The sequence below is a fragment of the Hyperoodon ampullatus genome (genome assembly GCF_949752795.1).
Source record: "Hyperoodon ampullatus genome assembly, chromosome: 2".
Lineage (NCBI taxonomy): Eukaryota > Metazoa > Chordata > Mammalia > Artiodactyla > Ziphiidae > Hyperoodon > Hyperoodon ampullatus.
In genome coordinates this window covers 249,867-265,833 of record NC_136915.1, presented here as the reverse complement: position 1 = coordinate 265,833, position 15,967 = coordinate 249,867, and the positions used below count along the sequence as shown (strand labels likewise).

Genomic DNA, 15,967 nt, shown 5'->3' with positions numbered 1-15,967 from the left:
CACACTGAGGTGTGCTGCGTGCAGCTGGGGGGTGGGGGCAGGGAAGCCACGGGGCGTGGGGGAGAGCCTGCTGTGACCCTGGGACCAGGATCCGGTGTCAGATGGGGGAGCCCCTGGCTAGGACCCAGGGCCCTCTGGCACAGCCTCACCCCCTGCATCCTGGCCTCCAGCCAGGCCTCTGCACGGGCTGGCCCTGTGGGCTGCTGGGACCCCGTACCTACTGGCTGAAACTGCTCCCCGTCCCCCGGGGAGACTTCCGGCTCCCCTGGCTGAGTGGGCGCTTCCCTGGAGTCCTTGCCCTACGTGTGTAACTGAGGTGCCCCAGCAGACGCTCCCCTGAAACAAGTTCCTGTGGCCAGCCTGGCGCCTGGCCCGCCCTCACCCCTGGCTCAGCCCTTGGGTGCTCCCAGCCCTGACCCCTCACCCCACTCTCTGGACCCAGAGCAGGGAGTTCCCTCCAGGCCCCCAAAGGCTGTAAGTGGGGAGGGATGGGCGGGGGCAGCAGAAGCCCCAGTTCGGGTGGTGCTGCTTACGGTGGGGGCGGCCGCGCGGATGAGGTGGGCGCCGGGGTGAGGGGCAGGGACCCTCCGGGGGGCCCACCCGGGAGCTCAGGTGCCGCCACCTGGAACAGGGTTGGTGAGCAGCTCTGTTTCCGGAGGGGCTGCTCCGGCATCTCAGGGGCCATGGGGGTAGGGGAGAGCTTTCAACCAGGCATCCGGCCACCCCCCCAGACCTGCCCAGACTACAGATCCCTACTGACCCCCAGCCCCACCCCAGGCTCCACCCCAGACCTCTCACTTCTGACTCCCCGCCCTCGGCTGGCTGCCCAGCCTGCCAGGGACAGGACAGGAGGCCAGCCAATCCTGGAAGCGGGCCGCGCCCCTGGCCAGCATGATCCCGAGCAAGCGTATAAATACACCTGCCGGGAGCCCACGCCCAGAGGACTGACACCTGCCTCAGACAGCGCTCCACACCTGGAGGAGGACACACACCCGCCCCCCCGCGCCCCGGCGGCCCTCGAGAGGAACAGCGGCCAGGCAGTGCACAGGCCGGCCTGGCCTGGAGGGGAAGGACCCAGCGCTGCCCGGACGCGTGAGCTCGGGGCCTCAACCTGGCCGTGCCAGCCAAGAGGGTCGTGCCCGGGCCCCGCTGACCCCGGCTACCAGGTAAGGCCGGCTCAGCTGGCACTCACCTCTCACCTGTACAGGCTCAGGGTGGGGCACCTCCTCAGATGGGTGGGGCCTCCATGCCAAGGAACCGGTTATATGGGGTGAACTGGCTGGGGGAGGACAGCCCGCAGCACCCCCAGACCCTGCTGAGGCTGCTGCCTGGCCTGCGGCAACTGCTGTCACCAAACGTAATGACATCTCATGCTGCAATGCCGGGGCACTGGTGACATCACGGTGATGTCACCGTGACTCACAGCGGTCACCGTCAGGAGGCGGCAACACCTGAGCCTTCGTGGCACGTCCCTGCGAAGTCATCCCACCATCCCTCCTGGACTGACCAGCACGTCAGGGTCAGGTCACCCCTGGGGGGCCTCCTGGGCTCCACGGGGTCACGTGGCCAGCGTCTTCCCAAGGCCCTGGCCTCCCCTGTCCGTCGTGAAGGTGAAGGGCGAGTCAGCCCCTTACCTGCCCTCCCCCAAGCAGGAGCCACGTGGCCGCCTGGGGAGGAGGCCTGGGCCCCGTGAAGGGGCAGCGGGCGAGGGGGGAGGACGTCCCACTGCCTCCCGACGGCAGCTGCGGCTGGTGTGACCCTCCCCGGGGGCGGGCCGGCCTGGAGACGGTGGCTGGGGCTCGTCCAGCACCCCGCGCCCCCCGCTCCCCTGGCCACAGGCTGAGGAGCGCTTCCAGGCCCTGAGGGCCAGCATCAGGTGGCCCTGCAGGTTCAGGCCGTAGCTGGGAGACAAACCTCCTCCTCGGGCCACGGCCACCAGGCTTGCTCAGGCCCTCCAGTCTCCCGCAGCGCATCCAGCTCAGGCGGGCTCTAGATCCAGAGTCCCAACCCTCACCCAGCCAGGCCTGGCACCCACCCTCACACAACTGCCCGCAGGTCGGGTGCGCGCCAACCAAATCGGCCGCCCACACTGGGATCTGTGTTCAAACCCACTCCACCTGACCCAGAGCCACACTCCTCCCGTGAGAGCCCGGGTCCCACTGGCTGTCACCCCAGCCTCTGAGCTGCCTCTTCTGCACCGTGGATGTTCTGTATCACGTGCCCGTTCTGTATCACGTGCCCAGGGCCCACCCCGGCAGAGCCCCGATGCAAATAGTTAACTGTTGTGGGCCATTGTCATCATCACCTTTATTTCTGCCCAGTGGCACGTCCAGGTAGGCCAGGGCTGGTGGGAGGAGTCTACAGAGCAGTGGTCCACAGGGCCCAGGCAGGCTGGGACACCCCAGGATGCTGACCCCTGACTCAGCAGGTGAGGGGCTGGGGAGCGCAGGGTTACAACTTGAGCAGAAAGACCTTGAGCCAGGGACACGTGGGACTTGGTGGGGGTGCCTGCAGATGGGCAGTGTCCTTCCCGGAATCTCTGGGTGATGCAAGAAAGGGACGGGGAGACAGCGACAGACAGACCTTGCAGGAAAGGGGCAATCGAGGTCACTCACAGGGGTCTCTGTTTGTCCCACAGCCCAGAACCATGTCATCAGGCCCGCAGGTGTGGCACACGGCCACGCCACCTGCCGGCAGGAGCAGGCCCACAGCCACAGTGCCCAGGTCCCCCGGCTCAGCCAGCAGCCCCAGGTCCCCTGGCACCCCTGGATCAGAGAAAGTGGCCTCCCCTCTGGAGTGCTCCATCTGCTTCTCGGGCTACGACAACGTCTTCAAGACACCCAAGGAGCTCTCTTGCACCCACGTCTTCTGCTTGGAGTGCCTTGCACGGATGGCAGCCACCCAGCCCGCAGGCCAGCCGGGTAGCGAGGCCGTGCCCTGCCCGTTCTGCCGGCGGCCCACGGCCATGCCCGCTGCCGGGGCCCCCGCGCTGCACACCAGCCGCCAGCTGCAGGCTCGGATGCCGGCACACCTGCGGCGGGAAGAGCCCGTGTGGCTGGAGGGCACCAAGCTGTGCTGCCGCCTGCCGCCTTCTGCGCCTGGCCCTGCGGCGCCTGGCTTCGTGTATGTGGACGTGAGCCCGAGCAAGCCCGCCACGCCCACAGCGCCCGTGCCCACCCCGGGCCCTGCCCGCCGTCGGGGCTGCCTGGCCCGCTGCTGGGCGCACCGCAGCGACTGGAGGCGCGCGGCACTCATCGCGGTGCTGCTGTTTGTGCTCTTCTGCGTGGTGCTCTGGCCCGTGCAGTGCGCGCTCAGGACCGGGAGCCTGCACTGCCTCCCCCGGCCGCCCCCCGCCGCCGCCACAGCCGCCACCACCTTCTCGCTTGGGTCCCTGGCTGACAACTAGGGTTACCACCCTCACCCCCGGGATCCCAGAGGAGCCCCCTGGGATCTCTGAGGAACCCATACCCGGTTCGGCACACCTGCCCCCCCCTCTCTGGGCCTGGCTCCTATCGGGTGGACAAAATGGTCCCCCGAGCTCCCAGGGATCACAGATCCCTATGGGCCCCAGAGGCCGCCCCCCTAACTTCCATCTTGCAGATGGGGAGACTGAGGTCCAGGAGAGAGCTTGGCGAGGCCCCCTCCCCGTACACACTGTGAATCGCCCGCAAGACCAGCCCCTTGCTGAAAAGGGAGCGGGCTCGCCATCTTTCTTTTATTTTCACATTTCGCCCACGGCTCCTCCCTTCCCCAGGCAGGGCTGGCCCCTCCCCTTGGGTGGCCAGGGGGACAGAGGGCAGTGGCGGGGAGCCCAGCCCGCCCTCCTGAACTGTACCGTTTTAAATACATTACTTTGTACTCGCAGTGGTAACGGGTCCTCACCCTGTGTGTCCTCTTTCCTGCATCTTTAAGCCTCTCCCTCCAGAAAAGCCCCCAGTCTGCCCCTTCCGCAAAGACCCTCAATCCAGAGGACACCCCCACTGGACTGCACTCCCAGCAGCACCTAGGGTGGATGGCCGCAGGTTCTAGAGGGTCCCCTCCGGGCTGTGGATGGGCTGTGGTGCTTCTGGACTTGGCTGCCCCCGGGGCCGTGAGGCTCTCCCAGGGAGATGGGGAGGGCCTGGAGTACCTGGGGCAGGCGGGACTGGTGTGGGGCCTTGGCCTGGTCCAGAGCCCTCCTCCACAGCCCCCACCATGGTCACACCAGGCCGCATCCCCCAGAAGTCACGGCCCCACAGTCCTGCCTGGAGCCCTGACTGGAGGGCCGCAGGACCCCGTGGTCCCCGGGAACCGAAGCCCAAGTGTGCACGGAAGCGGGGCTGGCGACAACCAGCGTGTCCTGAAGACCCACAGACCTCAGGTTCCTCCAGCAGACCCTCCCGGGCCAGGCCTGGCTGGTGAAGCGAGTGTCGCGAGGGCGGGCAGGAGTCCTGCCAACCCCCACCCCTCCCCCACCGGGTTCTGCCCTTAGCCCCAGGAATCCTGCACCACCAGCTTGGCATGGCAGAGAGGCCAGGCCGGTCCCGGCTCGCACAGGTCCAGCCTCCTCACCCCTCACCCCAAAGCCCAGGACTTCCTGCTCCTACCAGCTGGGCCTCTGGCTCAGGGACACCCTGGGGAAGCTGGGCCCAGTCGTGGGGACCCACATGCTCCCTTTCTCCAGGCCCCGACAAAGACACAGAACTGAGAAGAAGGCATTTTACTGAGGAGACCACAAAGCCACAGGAACATCCGTGATGGGAGGGTGCAGCTTGTGGTGGACCACAAGGCGGTGACATCACACCATCACAAACCAGGCAGGCACACACGGAACCTCGCCCTCATCACCGTGGTCACACAAGCACGTCACATATTCTCTCATTCAACAAACATGTCTACACGTGACCGCAATGTGACGGTCTGGGCTAGGCCTGGACACGGCAGGGACTGAGCCACTGCCTGGGCCACATCCTAGACCACGGCTGTGGGCAGGGCTGAGAAGCAGCTCTGAAGGGGTGGGGGGCATGCAGGATGCAGGGGAGAGGGGCACAAACGCTGGTGACCACAGACGGGCACTCACTTGCTGGTCACTCGAGTCCCACATACAGGCTGACACTCAAACGTGTGGCACACACAAGGTCACACATAGTCACTGCGCCGTGCAGGTGGTCACCGGTGGCCTCCCACACTGAGACAAACCGCAGCCCTGCAGCCTTGCCTCCTCTCCTCCAGGAGGGGCAGGGACACCGGATCTCCTGACCTTCCCTCACCATTTCTGGACGTGCAGACCTGGTCAGGGAGGGTCTGAGGGGCTAGACCCGGGACCCCCGCCCCCCAACCCCGCAACTATCCGGGCTGGGCGCCGGTCTGCACAGTCCTAAACACAGTCCTTTGGAGGAACGCGAGGGCCGGCCTTGCTGGGCTCCCGCCTTCTTGCACGGCTCCAGCCCCACTCGGGGCGCGCGCACTCGGGGCCCTCACGGCCAGAGGCGCAGCAGGTTCTCGTATACGTGGCCGGAGGCCTCCGGGGTGCTGCGGGCGGAGACGGGCTTCGGCTGGGGGCCACCTGCGATCCCGCCCCCTCGCCCGGGCCACGCCCCCACGCCCGGGCCACGCCCCCGAGGCCTCCCTGCCGGGACTCCGCCCCCCCCCCCCCCAACCCCGGTCCCCGACGCCCCACTCACGCCGCCGGCGCCCGGGACGGCGCGGGTCCGGGGCTACAGCCGGGGTCGGAGGGCGAGGCGCCCACCTTCAGGGAGTCGCGCTCCTCGTGCGGCTCGCGCTGAGGGGAGGGGCCGCTGGTCACCATGGTGATGCCCCCGCAGGTTCCGCCCCGGCCCGGCCCTGCCCCCACCTGCTCGCGCAGGCGTAGCTGCTCGCCCCGGATGTACCGCTGCAGCGCCAGGTACACGAACTTGTACTGCGCCTCGGTCTGCACCATCCCCGAGCGCTGCCGCCGCACATGCTGGATCGTCTTGGGGACGTCGATGTCGCAGTCCAGCCCTGGGGATGAGCGAGCTCAGGGCGGGGCGGTGAGGCAGGGAGGAGGTGGGAGGGCCAGATGAAATAGGCGGGGCCGGCAACTGCAGGAGGGTGGGGCTAGATGGAAGGGGAGGGGCAGGTACCCGGGGCGGGGCTAGATGGGAGGGGCGGGGCTCGATTGCGGGGCGGGGCCTGCCTGGGGTGGCTCACCCTGCCTGCGAATGACGTCCACCAGGATGTCAATCACAATGATTGTGCCAGTGCGTCCGATGCCGGCGCTGTGGGGACGGACCAGGAGGCCTGTGGCCAGTTGGCGGGACAAAGCCGCGGCCACTTCCCCGGTGGCACCTGTGCCGCCAGCCCCGCCCCGTCCCTGGTCGCACCTGCAGTGCACTACCATGGGTCCGGCCCCTGGCATGCTGCTCTGGGCCCGGTTCACCTCGTCCAGGAAGCCAAGGACGCCGGTGGGCTCGGCCGGGACCCCGTGGTCCGGCCAGCCGAAGTACTGGCAGTGCGTCACTGTGCGCGGTGACTCCTCCTGGGCAGGGCGGGCTGGTGAGCGCCAACCGGGGGGGTCTGGGCAGGTCCCAGGCGCCCCGCGCAGTGTCGGGGCTGACGCTGCTGTGACCCTCGGTGGGGAGGGGCCCAGGGACTGAACCGGGAGGAGGCAGGCTGTGGCGCGGTGGGGTTTGCCAGAAGGAGTGACCAGCGGGGCCCAGACAGAGAAAGAGGGAGTGGGAGGAAAAGATGGGATTCAGGGCTTGGGGGACCCCCAGATGGCCCCAGGAGGCTCAGGTGCCCGGGGAAAGGAAGAAAGACGTCTGGGGGAGGCAGCAGCTTTCTGGGAAGTGAATTCTATTTGGGAAAGGCCAAATGCAGAGGCTGGCAGGACCCCCCAGGTGGTTAGACAAAGGGAACTGGCCAGGAGGGATCTGTGCCTGGGACAGGAATGGGCGCCACTAACATACAAAGGAGGCCGAAGGTGCTGAGACGGCCCAGGGAAGGACCGGAGGGAGAGGTGCATGTGGGTGTGAGCCCGCCCTGGAGCCAGGCAATTGTGGCTGAGAACGTGCCCGATTGGGAACACTGCCCAGCAGAGCCCACGCCAAGCCTGTGCCCACTGGATTGAGGGACGTGGAAGCCACCAGGGCCAGTGGGGTCGGGTGGAGGCAGGGCCAGCCCAGGGCCTCCTCACCCCAGCGCAGACCCGGGGACTTCCCGACCACTCTGACCCTGGCCCCACAGGTCTCGTTGCCCTCCAGTCTCACCTGGTCTGCCCGCCACACCTGCAGCTCCCTCACACAATAGCCCTGGGCCTGGTGCTCAGCAACGTTGCACACACGCAGGCGGCCATACTCTTGGCTGCCATGCAGCTCTGGCCAGTATCGGAAACACTTGTTCTGGGAGGGTGGGGGCATGGCATCAGCCATACTGGAAGACCACCAGCACCCTTGCCCCTCTGCCCTGTGGGACACACACGGGGTCTCTTCAGTGCCCTCCCTGCTCCCCCAGCGCCCCTAAGACTGAAGAAGCAAGGCTGGGCCAGCACCAGCACCGGTCCAGTGGGGCAAACGGCAGGAGGAGGGGAGGAACACGATCCTGAGCCCCTACCCGGCCTCGCTCCACCTCTCTGGTGGTCATGACGATGACACGCGTGTTCTCCTGGTGCACCATGGCCCAGAAGGCAGCCACCGTAGTTGGCAGACAGCCCTGGGTGGCGATGTACACCTTGCCTGGTCCACGGCCTGGCTTCTCCTCTGGGTCACCCTGAAAGGAGGTGGGGTCAACTGCCTGCTGTTTCCAGGAATTAAAGTGCCAGAGGACCAATGCAAGTTGATGCAAATGATATGCAAAGTAGCCCAGTGGCTCACACACAGTCTGCCGAGGGTGGGAGGGTCTTAGGACCAATATTTAGTCCAGCAGGCTCTGAGGACCCTTCTGAGGACCCCTTGTGGACTGCCGCACCCTGAATATCTGACTGTGCCCCTGACTATCTACTGTCTTGCCAAGGTCCACAGATCACTTCACGAGCTCCAGGCTCATTATTATGGGGGATGGGGTGACTGGTGTTTGATCCACGCGGGGCCACGCATGCAGCTGGCCACCCACACCTCATGCACACTCACCCTGATGTAGTTGGCGTTGATGTAGTCGGCTCCAGGCGCGCTGTCCTCCACATCGCGAAGGATGACACGGGTGGTATCAACTGGGAAGGGAAGAAGCCGCTTCGGTCTCCAGGGCAGAGGGGATGCTCGTGGACCCCACCTGCTTCCTGGCCCGCTGACCCGTGGTGAGCAGAGACAAAGGACAAAAGGGCAAGAGGGGGCATCACACCACTGATGGGGAACGACCCCTGCCTTCACCCCCCAGGACCCCTCTGCCAGATGGGCCCGTGAACGTGGTGAATGGAGCCCTGGCCCCCCATGTGGCCCCAGGCCCTGGCCTCACAGGGGAGGATGTTCTTGTATCGGTTCTTGGGCTTGTTCTCCAGCCGCTGGCCCTCCTTCCGGGGATACAGGAGCCGGCATTCCTGCTGCTGCAGCATCTGGGGGAAGTGGGGCTTTAGCCCGTGGCCCCAACCCTTCCCCGGAGCCCTCAACACCCACACCCCCTGACCCACACCCCTCTGCTGGCCCTTGCCACAGCCCCAGAGGATGGGAGTCGGGGCCGGGTTGGGGGGAGTGGGCAGCAGCCCGGCACCTCGAACTCCTCCCAGAAGCCCAGCTTGGCCTTCTCGCTGGCGTCCATGGCCTCGCTGAGCTCCCGCACACGGCTCTCAATGCTTGTGGCGCTGATTCTCGTGGTCTTGAGGGGCTGGCAGGGAGAGGCCCGCGTCCAAGCTTAGTAGGGTCCAGTGGACCCCACAGTGCCCCGGCCCCCACACCCTTGCCCTCGGCCACCCTGCGCCAGCCTGGTGTCCTTTTTCCCGGGTGGGGCCGTGCCAGAATCCCTTGCCCCCCCCAGGTGGAGAAGCCCCCTCAGAGCCCAAGGTTCAGGTGCCCAGGGGCGTACCTGCTGGAGGTGCACTACGGTCCCCGACCTCTCCACCAGAGGGTTCTTCCTGTAGCATTCCACCAGATCTCCCAGGGTGTGAAACCGCTCGCCACCTCCCACATCGTACTTCCCATCTGGCTGTGGGGGCGGCAGTGAGCGGCCGGTGGTGCCCCCTCCCCTGGGTCACCCCCCAACCCCGGCCACTGCCTCCTACCTGGAAGTGGATCATGACGTGGGTGACGCGTGCCTGGCGGTCTGCCCTGTCCAGCTGCTGTGTGAGCACTGACAGCACGAAGTCCCCAGGTTTGCTCTGACTCTCCCGAACCAGAAAGCTGCCCGGGCGCCCCTTCTGCATCAGCAGCTTCTCGGCCTCCTTGCCAGACAGGTGCCCGTGGTACCACCTGGCCCGGGACGGCACAGGTGAGACCAGGGGCCCCGGCCTGGCCAGGTGAGGGGCACAGACCCACATGTAGCGTAAAGCTCTGAGACACAGATACCGAGAGAGGCACAGACCCACCCAGACCTCGGGGGCCCAGGCAGCACCCGCACCCAGGCCAGCCTCCGTCAGCCCTGCCCACCTCTCCGACCCTCCTCCGACCCAGAAAGCAGCAGGAGGCAGGACAGGCGGGCTCTGCAGTGCCCCAGGGTGACCACCAGGTGGCAGCCTCGTCCTCAGCAAGGAGGGGCAGGATGGTCTCCCCAGGCCAGCCCCACCCTGCTTCCTCGGCAGATGCAGCTGGCTCAGACCTCCGCAGTGCACATGGGGAAACCGAGGCTGGGGGAACCTGTTCTCCCCAAGTCACCAGCCAGGAGGGCAGGGGGCAGGCTGTCTGCAGCCCTCCCACCCCGCACCCACCCCTGTGGCTGGTGCCTGGGACCTGGAAGGAACGAGGCCAGAGCCCCAGGGGAGGGGGTGCAGGACGCTCCCTCCGCTTTGCCACAGCTGTGCCCGAGCCTGACCCTGAGTCCTGGGGGCAGAGGATACCCAGAGGCCATGCCCAGCGGCCCCTGCCCCCTCGGTCACTCGCACGCACACCTGTGCAGACACAGATGCCTGGCTAGATGCAGACCCAGCTGCTTACCGTTCCGACGTGGGGTCCTGGCAGCTCAGCGGGTGCCAGAGCTCCACGGGGGCCCCGCCACGCTCTCGGAGCAGCCCCTCACGCTGGCCTGTGTAGTGCTGCACCAGCTCGGCCAGCGTCGCGAACTTCTCCCCTCCATACAGATCGTAGTAGTCGCCTGTGTTCTGGATCTTGATGTGGGTCACCTCGTTGTGGCGCCTGGAAGGGCCGGTGCGCCAGCCGCCGTTGGGGGTTGCTGCTCCCATCACCACCCTCAGCTTCCCGAACAGTCCCTGGGGTTTTCCTGCCCTGAGATCCCTGCTGTCCCCCTGCCACGAACAACACAGCCAAGGCCAGGCCCCTCCCCTCTGCAGCTCCCCATCCAGCCAGTGTCCGGGCCCCACCCTGGGTGGTGGGCACCCCACCCCCACTGCCCCTGGGGCAGCCAAGATGGGGCTTGTGGACCACAGGCCTGACTCTCCCTTGGCCTGGAGGCCGAGGCCGGGGCAGCCTCTCCAGACAGCCTCTGCCTCCCTCCAGACCACCTGCCCAGGGGCTCCAGAGGATGGGGGCTGGGGCCCCGAGACTGCTTCCCCAGGTGTCCCCGTGTGGCCTGGGAGGCCCCAGGGGAGAATGTCTGTGTCTCCAAGGTGAGGGAAGTCCATCCTGAGGGCTAACCTCATCCCGCCTGCTGCCCAGGTTTAGTAGAAAACCCAGAAGGATCCGGAGCCCTTTGGGCAGACCCCTCCCCAGACCCCAGACTGACCCGCCTCACCCAGGTGGACACGGATCCGGCTGTCCACTCTGCTGGTCGCGACCCCTCCTGCCCATCCTCCCCGCACATTGGCCCTTTCAGGCCTCCAGTGAGACCCCCAGTGGGCGGCATCCCCAGGAGATGGGGGCACAATCCCGGCCATTGAGGCCCCTCAGAGGGTGGGAGGGAGGCCCTGCCGAAGCCCACCTCACGGAGTCCTCCCTGAGGGCCTCTCTAAGTGGCCCCCTCCTGCCCAGAGGCCACCTGGCCAGGAATGCCAGACTCCCCCCCAGGATCTCATCCCCAGCAGGGGTCCTCACTGCCCACCCCCTCTGGAAGGACTGGAGAGCCTGATCCCCAGCTGTGCCCCCAGCTGAGGGTGTTCCGACCCCTTGAAGTCTTGCGGGACCTCGGGACCTGTCCACACCTGGCAGCACCACCCACCCACCTGACGGACAGTGTGAAGCCCCCCGGGCGGCTCTTGCTGGGTCTTGCCAGGAAGCTCCCGTGCTGGCCCTTGGACAGGAGCAGCTGCTCCGCCTCAACCCCGCCGATGTTGGGATGAAACCACCTGGAATGAGGACAGCAAGTTGGTGACGAGAGAGCCAGGATCACTGGGCAGTCCTGACCACACCCACAATGGCTGCTGGGGCTGCCCTGCACTCACCACCGTCCTTGAGCCATGACCACAGGGTCTGGGGTCCGTGGGGAAGGAGGGGGCGTTGGGGGGGGAGCGGGGACACAGATGGGCAGTCACTGTCCCACAGTGGCAGGTGGGGAGGGCAGAACCCCTCCAGAGCCCCCACAAGGACACCAGCAGGAACCTCAGCTCAAGCCCTCGGCCGTCTCTCCCCCCGCCCACCGCCCACCGGGCGTCCCAGCTCAGCTGAAGGCACTCGGGACCCCCCACGGCCACCCAGGGCTCCCTTCCTCCCCTTACAGCCCAGCAGCAGACCCTGGTGGCCCACCCCCCCCCCACCTTCACCGACCCTCCCGGTCCTGGCCACCACCCTCTCCCAAGGGACCCCAGCATGGCACGCCAGTCACTGGGTCAGCACCCCCGGAACAAGAGCACAGCCCACAGGCCCGTCACCCCCGAGAGCGCCCCCCACCCCGTTGCCGCCTGCCAGTCCCGGCCCTTCACCCCCACCAGGCCGTGCCCCTCAGGGCCTCTGCCCCAGCTGTTCTCCGCTCCCGGCCCACATCGAGTGACAGAGGGTCCCTCTCCCCTCACTCTTAGACACTTATTCTGCTTTATTTTTCTTCACAGTACTGGTCACCTTCTGGACATATGTTACATATTTATTGGCTTGTAGTCTATCTCCTTGATTTAAGCTCCACAAGGGCAGCGTGTACGGCAGGGTTGAAAACAGAGCCTGGGCGTTAACGAACATACTTGAATTCAGAAGTGAGTGACCTACGAATGGGTGGTGGGTGCTGGGCAAGCCCAGAGAGTCACCATCTGTTCTGCTGGGGGTCCAGGCTGAGAGGGACTCAACCCCACCCCTGCCGCTGCCACCGCCCTGGGACTGACCTTCACAGCCTCCCGCAGGAGATGGGGGGACGGGGCAGGGGGACCTCATCAGGACTGCACATGAGCCCACGGCTGAGGTCATGACTGCTGTTAACTTTACCCGGGTGGCTTCTGTCTCTGTGCGTCTCCCAGGAATTTCTGGGCCTCGTATTAAATCATACTCGTGCGGTGGGCCCAGAGCGTCTCAGAGCAGGGTCCCTGCACGATCCCCCAGAGGGACACTGTGACACAGTAACTGGCCTTCCATTGGCAACACTGTGTCTCCCAAAGGTCACTGCAGGAAGGGTTTGGGATCTCTGGTTCAGAGGTGTGTCCCTGGTTCACCGCGCAGGTGACACATGGTGTTGGGGGTAGTCCTGCCCTATCCTGCATCCAGTGGGAAACTGGGGCCCCCGACTCCAGCTCTGCTGCCTTGCGACCCCCCAGGCCCCGCCCAGTTGTTCACAGTCATAACCCGGGCACAAATGGGGTGGGGCTGCTGTGCCCTGGGCAGACCCTGCCCCGCCCCACAGCTGACCCAGTACCATCTCGCCCCATTGAGAGAGATCTTTCTGGAATGGGAATCAGATCACATCTCTTGCGTAAAAGCCAGCCTGCACGCCTCCTCCGGTCCTCCTGCCGCTCCCTTGCCTCTCCTGGGCCCCCTTCGTCCCTGCCATCAGCTCCTTCCTGACCCCTCCAAGGAGCCACTGTGCTCAGTCTACATCGCACTGTCTGATGCACAGTCCATGGCAGGTGTGGGGTGTGCAGGTGAATGGATTAAAATTCAGCAGAATCATAATCCCAGTTCCTGGGTCACAGTGGCCACATTTCACTGCTGAAAGCCATGTGTGGCCACTGGAGGCTGTTGACTGCGGGTGGGAAAGAAATACTTCCAGCATCACAGAAAGTTGCGGCCTATGCTGGTCCACACTGCCCATCTGCGCCTGAGTCCCCACAGACCTGTCTCCCTGGGCTCTCAGGGTCTCCCCCGGCCTCCCAGGACCAGTGGTCAGGCCTCCTTCCAGAAGCACGCACTCCACATGGGAGTTCCCCACACTCCCCTGCTTTGCCACCTCAGCCGGCCTGGGTCCTCTTCCTTCTTCTGACCCCGCGGTGTTGGAGCCCCACCACCTGTGCCCTACACGTGTCTCCACGTCCACGCACTGTCTACACCTCCAGCCCCACCTGGGCTCTGAGCTTCAAGCTCATAGACACAACTCTTTCCAGTATCTCTGTCTGAAAGGTAACAGCATCTCTATCTTAACGTTTGCAAAATTCGAAACTCCTCATAGGGCCCCTGAAGCCCTGTTCTTCTATGCAGTCCTCACTCAGTGAAGGGGGTCACCGCCCGCCCATCACTCAGGTCCCTGCCCTCAACTCCCCAGCACTCTCCCAACGCTGTGCCCTCTTATCCTGACTTCCAAACACCCCAGAACCAACCACTTCTCCCACCGCCCTGGGACCAGTGCCCACCGGCTCTTGCCTGGACAGCAGGATCGATTCCAGGTCTCGAGGCCTCATCCTTCACCCTCAGCAGAGCCATGGCAGACAGAAGGGTTCTCAGAAAATGCGCATCAGAGCCATTTAAACCTTGCCAGGTGTCCTGCGTGGCTGTCAGGACGCTCACACACACCTCAAGGACCCCCCACTAGAAAGCCCCTCCCCCCGTCGTCCATCTCTGTTCACTGACCTCACTCCTCACCTGGCCACCTCCAGCCGGCCCTACGGGGCACGGCTCACACTCCCTCCCTGACCATCCCGCTGCCCCTGCCGTCAACACTGCAGCTGCATCACTGCCCCACCTTCCACGTGTGGCACCTGCAACAGCAGACGGGCACGTACAGGCTTCTGCGTTTACCTGTCTCCCGGTGTCTTCATCACCAGACGTGAGCCCCGGGGAGGACAGGCTCCGTTCTGACCTCTGTGGCTCCCCAGGGTCCATGTACTGGTTCAGAGAGGCCCAGAAGCTCAGGTGACCTGCCCAGGGCCACCCAGAGCTCCTATCCAGCTCTCCCTGGGGGAAGGAGGGATACCACCAGCCAGGCACTTCCTGGGCACTTTTTGGGCCTGGGGTCTCAAGCTCCCTCCCGCGCTGGCTCTAGAGGAGTGGGACCTGGGGGTGATTTGGTCGAGTGGTCCAGCAGATGAAGCTGCCAGGGAAGGCTTCCAGGGGGAGGAGCTGCCACATGATGCCCTCCAGGGCCAATCACAGGACAGGAGGCGAGGCCACCAGGAAAAGGGCGAAGGCCTCGTGCCGTCAGAGACATGGCAGTGTGTGTGTGGGGGGGGACTGGAACCCAAAGGAAGGCCTCCGACCCCCCCACCCGGGGGCCACCCACTCTGCTGAACCACATCCTGTGCCCAGATGCCGCCTCCCCCAGTCCCAGCAGCCTCAGACGCCAGTCCAAGATGGGCGATGCCCAGAGCGTGGGACCAGGGGCAGAGGGGGGAAGGCCCCGCAGCAGAGCCGCGGAGCGGGGGGAGGGGCACGTCGCTCGTCCTTTCTGGGGCTCCCGCTCACACTTTCCGTCCCGCTCTCCTCCCTGAAAGCCGCCCCGGGTCTATCGGGTGGAAATCTCCGGGGGGGGGGGGGTATCCTGAGAGGCCACAGCAGCTGCAACCCCAGGTCGAGGTAGGCCTCGCTCCCCCGACCAGGCCCAGCGGTGGAGCCAGTTGTCCGCAGGCTGGCGCAGCCGGCGGCCCCTGGCCGAGGGGTGGGACGAGGCGGGGAGGCTGCAGGTCCCATCTCCAGTCTCCACACCAGGGTCACTTCTGTGCCAAAGGGCTCCCTGCTCGGTGGCAGGTCGGTGACTCAGCTCTGCCCTGGTCACATGGTCAGGCAGGCCCGGGAGAGGGGCAGGTGAGGTGGGCAGGGCACACTGGGCTCCCCATGGGTCTAACAGCCTGGGCCTGTCAAGGCCAAGCTGAGTCCAGTCGGTGCTCCGGAGCCCAAGAACAGCCCAGCCTGAGCCCACTGACCACTGTCTGGTCCAGCTTTCTGTGTGGCCTTGGTGTCCCAAATGTAGATGGCACAGCTCCAACCCTGGGACCCTGGGAGACCCATGAATGGCCTGTCGACATGCTTACACACATGGTACAGGGGCTGGACACACCTGCAGGGAAGACATTGTCATGATGGTGGGAGATACACAGACAAGTGGGGAGGGTCCCCCCTTGGAACTCCGGGGCTGGGGACCCCAGAGCACAGTCAGTGTTCTCCAACCCCCCGCCCCCAGCCCCTCCTGGTCCCAGAGGAACCTGAACCAAGGCCTGTCCTGTCTATGCAGAACCGAACTAGCCAGAGACACGCTTTCCTCTCCAATCTGGAACCGGGCGGGAGCTCGAGGGTGCTCAGCAGCTCCCCGTAGGACCCGGCTCCTTCCCAAGCACCAGTATCAACACATCAAACAACAGCCCTAGGCAGGACTTGCGCCCAGCCCTGCCCACAGCGCCGGAGTCCTGGGGCGAGTGGTGCCGATGACGGGGCCCGTTGACCCACAAACCACAGGGCGGTGGGAAGGCGCCACAGGGTGGGGGCAGGTGTAGGGGGATGGGCTTCGCTTGGGATTTGGTTGGGCCTGCCCGGGCCTGATAGGGGTGTGGGCAGGGACCCAGGGGCCGGAGGAGTGACAGTCCAGATGGTCATCACAGGGTGGGGCGGGGAGGGTTGGCGAGGGCGGG

The 15,967-nt window shown here is 65.7% G+C and overlaps 2 protein-coding genes across 2 annotated transcripts; one reads left to right on the top strand and one right to left on the bottom strand.

The window, feature by feature from the left end:
• The first annotated feature begins 1,033 nt into the window (after positions 1–1,033).
• RNF223 (ring finger protein 223) lies at positions 1,034–3,864 on the top strand. The gene is made up of 2 exons (XM_079698699.1): positions 1,034–1,166; positions 2,639–3,864. The coding sequence occupies exon 2, from the start codon at positions 2,648–2,650 to the stop codon at positions 3,404–3,406; it is 759 nt and encodes a 252-aa protein (XP_079554825.1). The 5' UTR covers positions 1,034–1,166; positions 2,639–2,647; the 3' UTR covers positions 3,407–3,864.
• An 833-nt stretch (positions 3,865–4,697) lies between these two features.
• On the bottom strand, positions 4,698–15,032 carry LOC307048758 (tyrosine-protein phosphatase non-receptor type 11-like; the record flags this gene model as incomplete). The annotated part of the gene is made up of 16 exons (XM_079697960.1): positions 4,698–5,511; positions 5,664–5,761; positions 5,834–5,982; positions 6,172–6,239; positions 6,345–6,499; positions 7,230–7,361; positions 7,573–7,728; positions 8,088–8,167; positions 8,410–8,506; positions 8,662–8,775; positions 8,974–9,093; positions 9,170–9,356; positions 10,038–10,235; positions 11,219–11,394; positions 14,145–14,231; positions 14,808–15,032. 16 exons carry the CDS (start codon positions 15,030–15,032, stop codon positions 5,457–5,459), a joined length of 2,097 nt encoding a protein of 698 aa, XP_079554086.1. The 3' UTR covers positions 4,698–5,456.
• Positions 15,033–15,967: the final 935 nt, after the last annotated feature.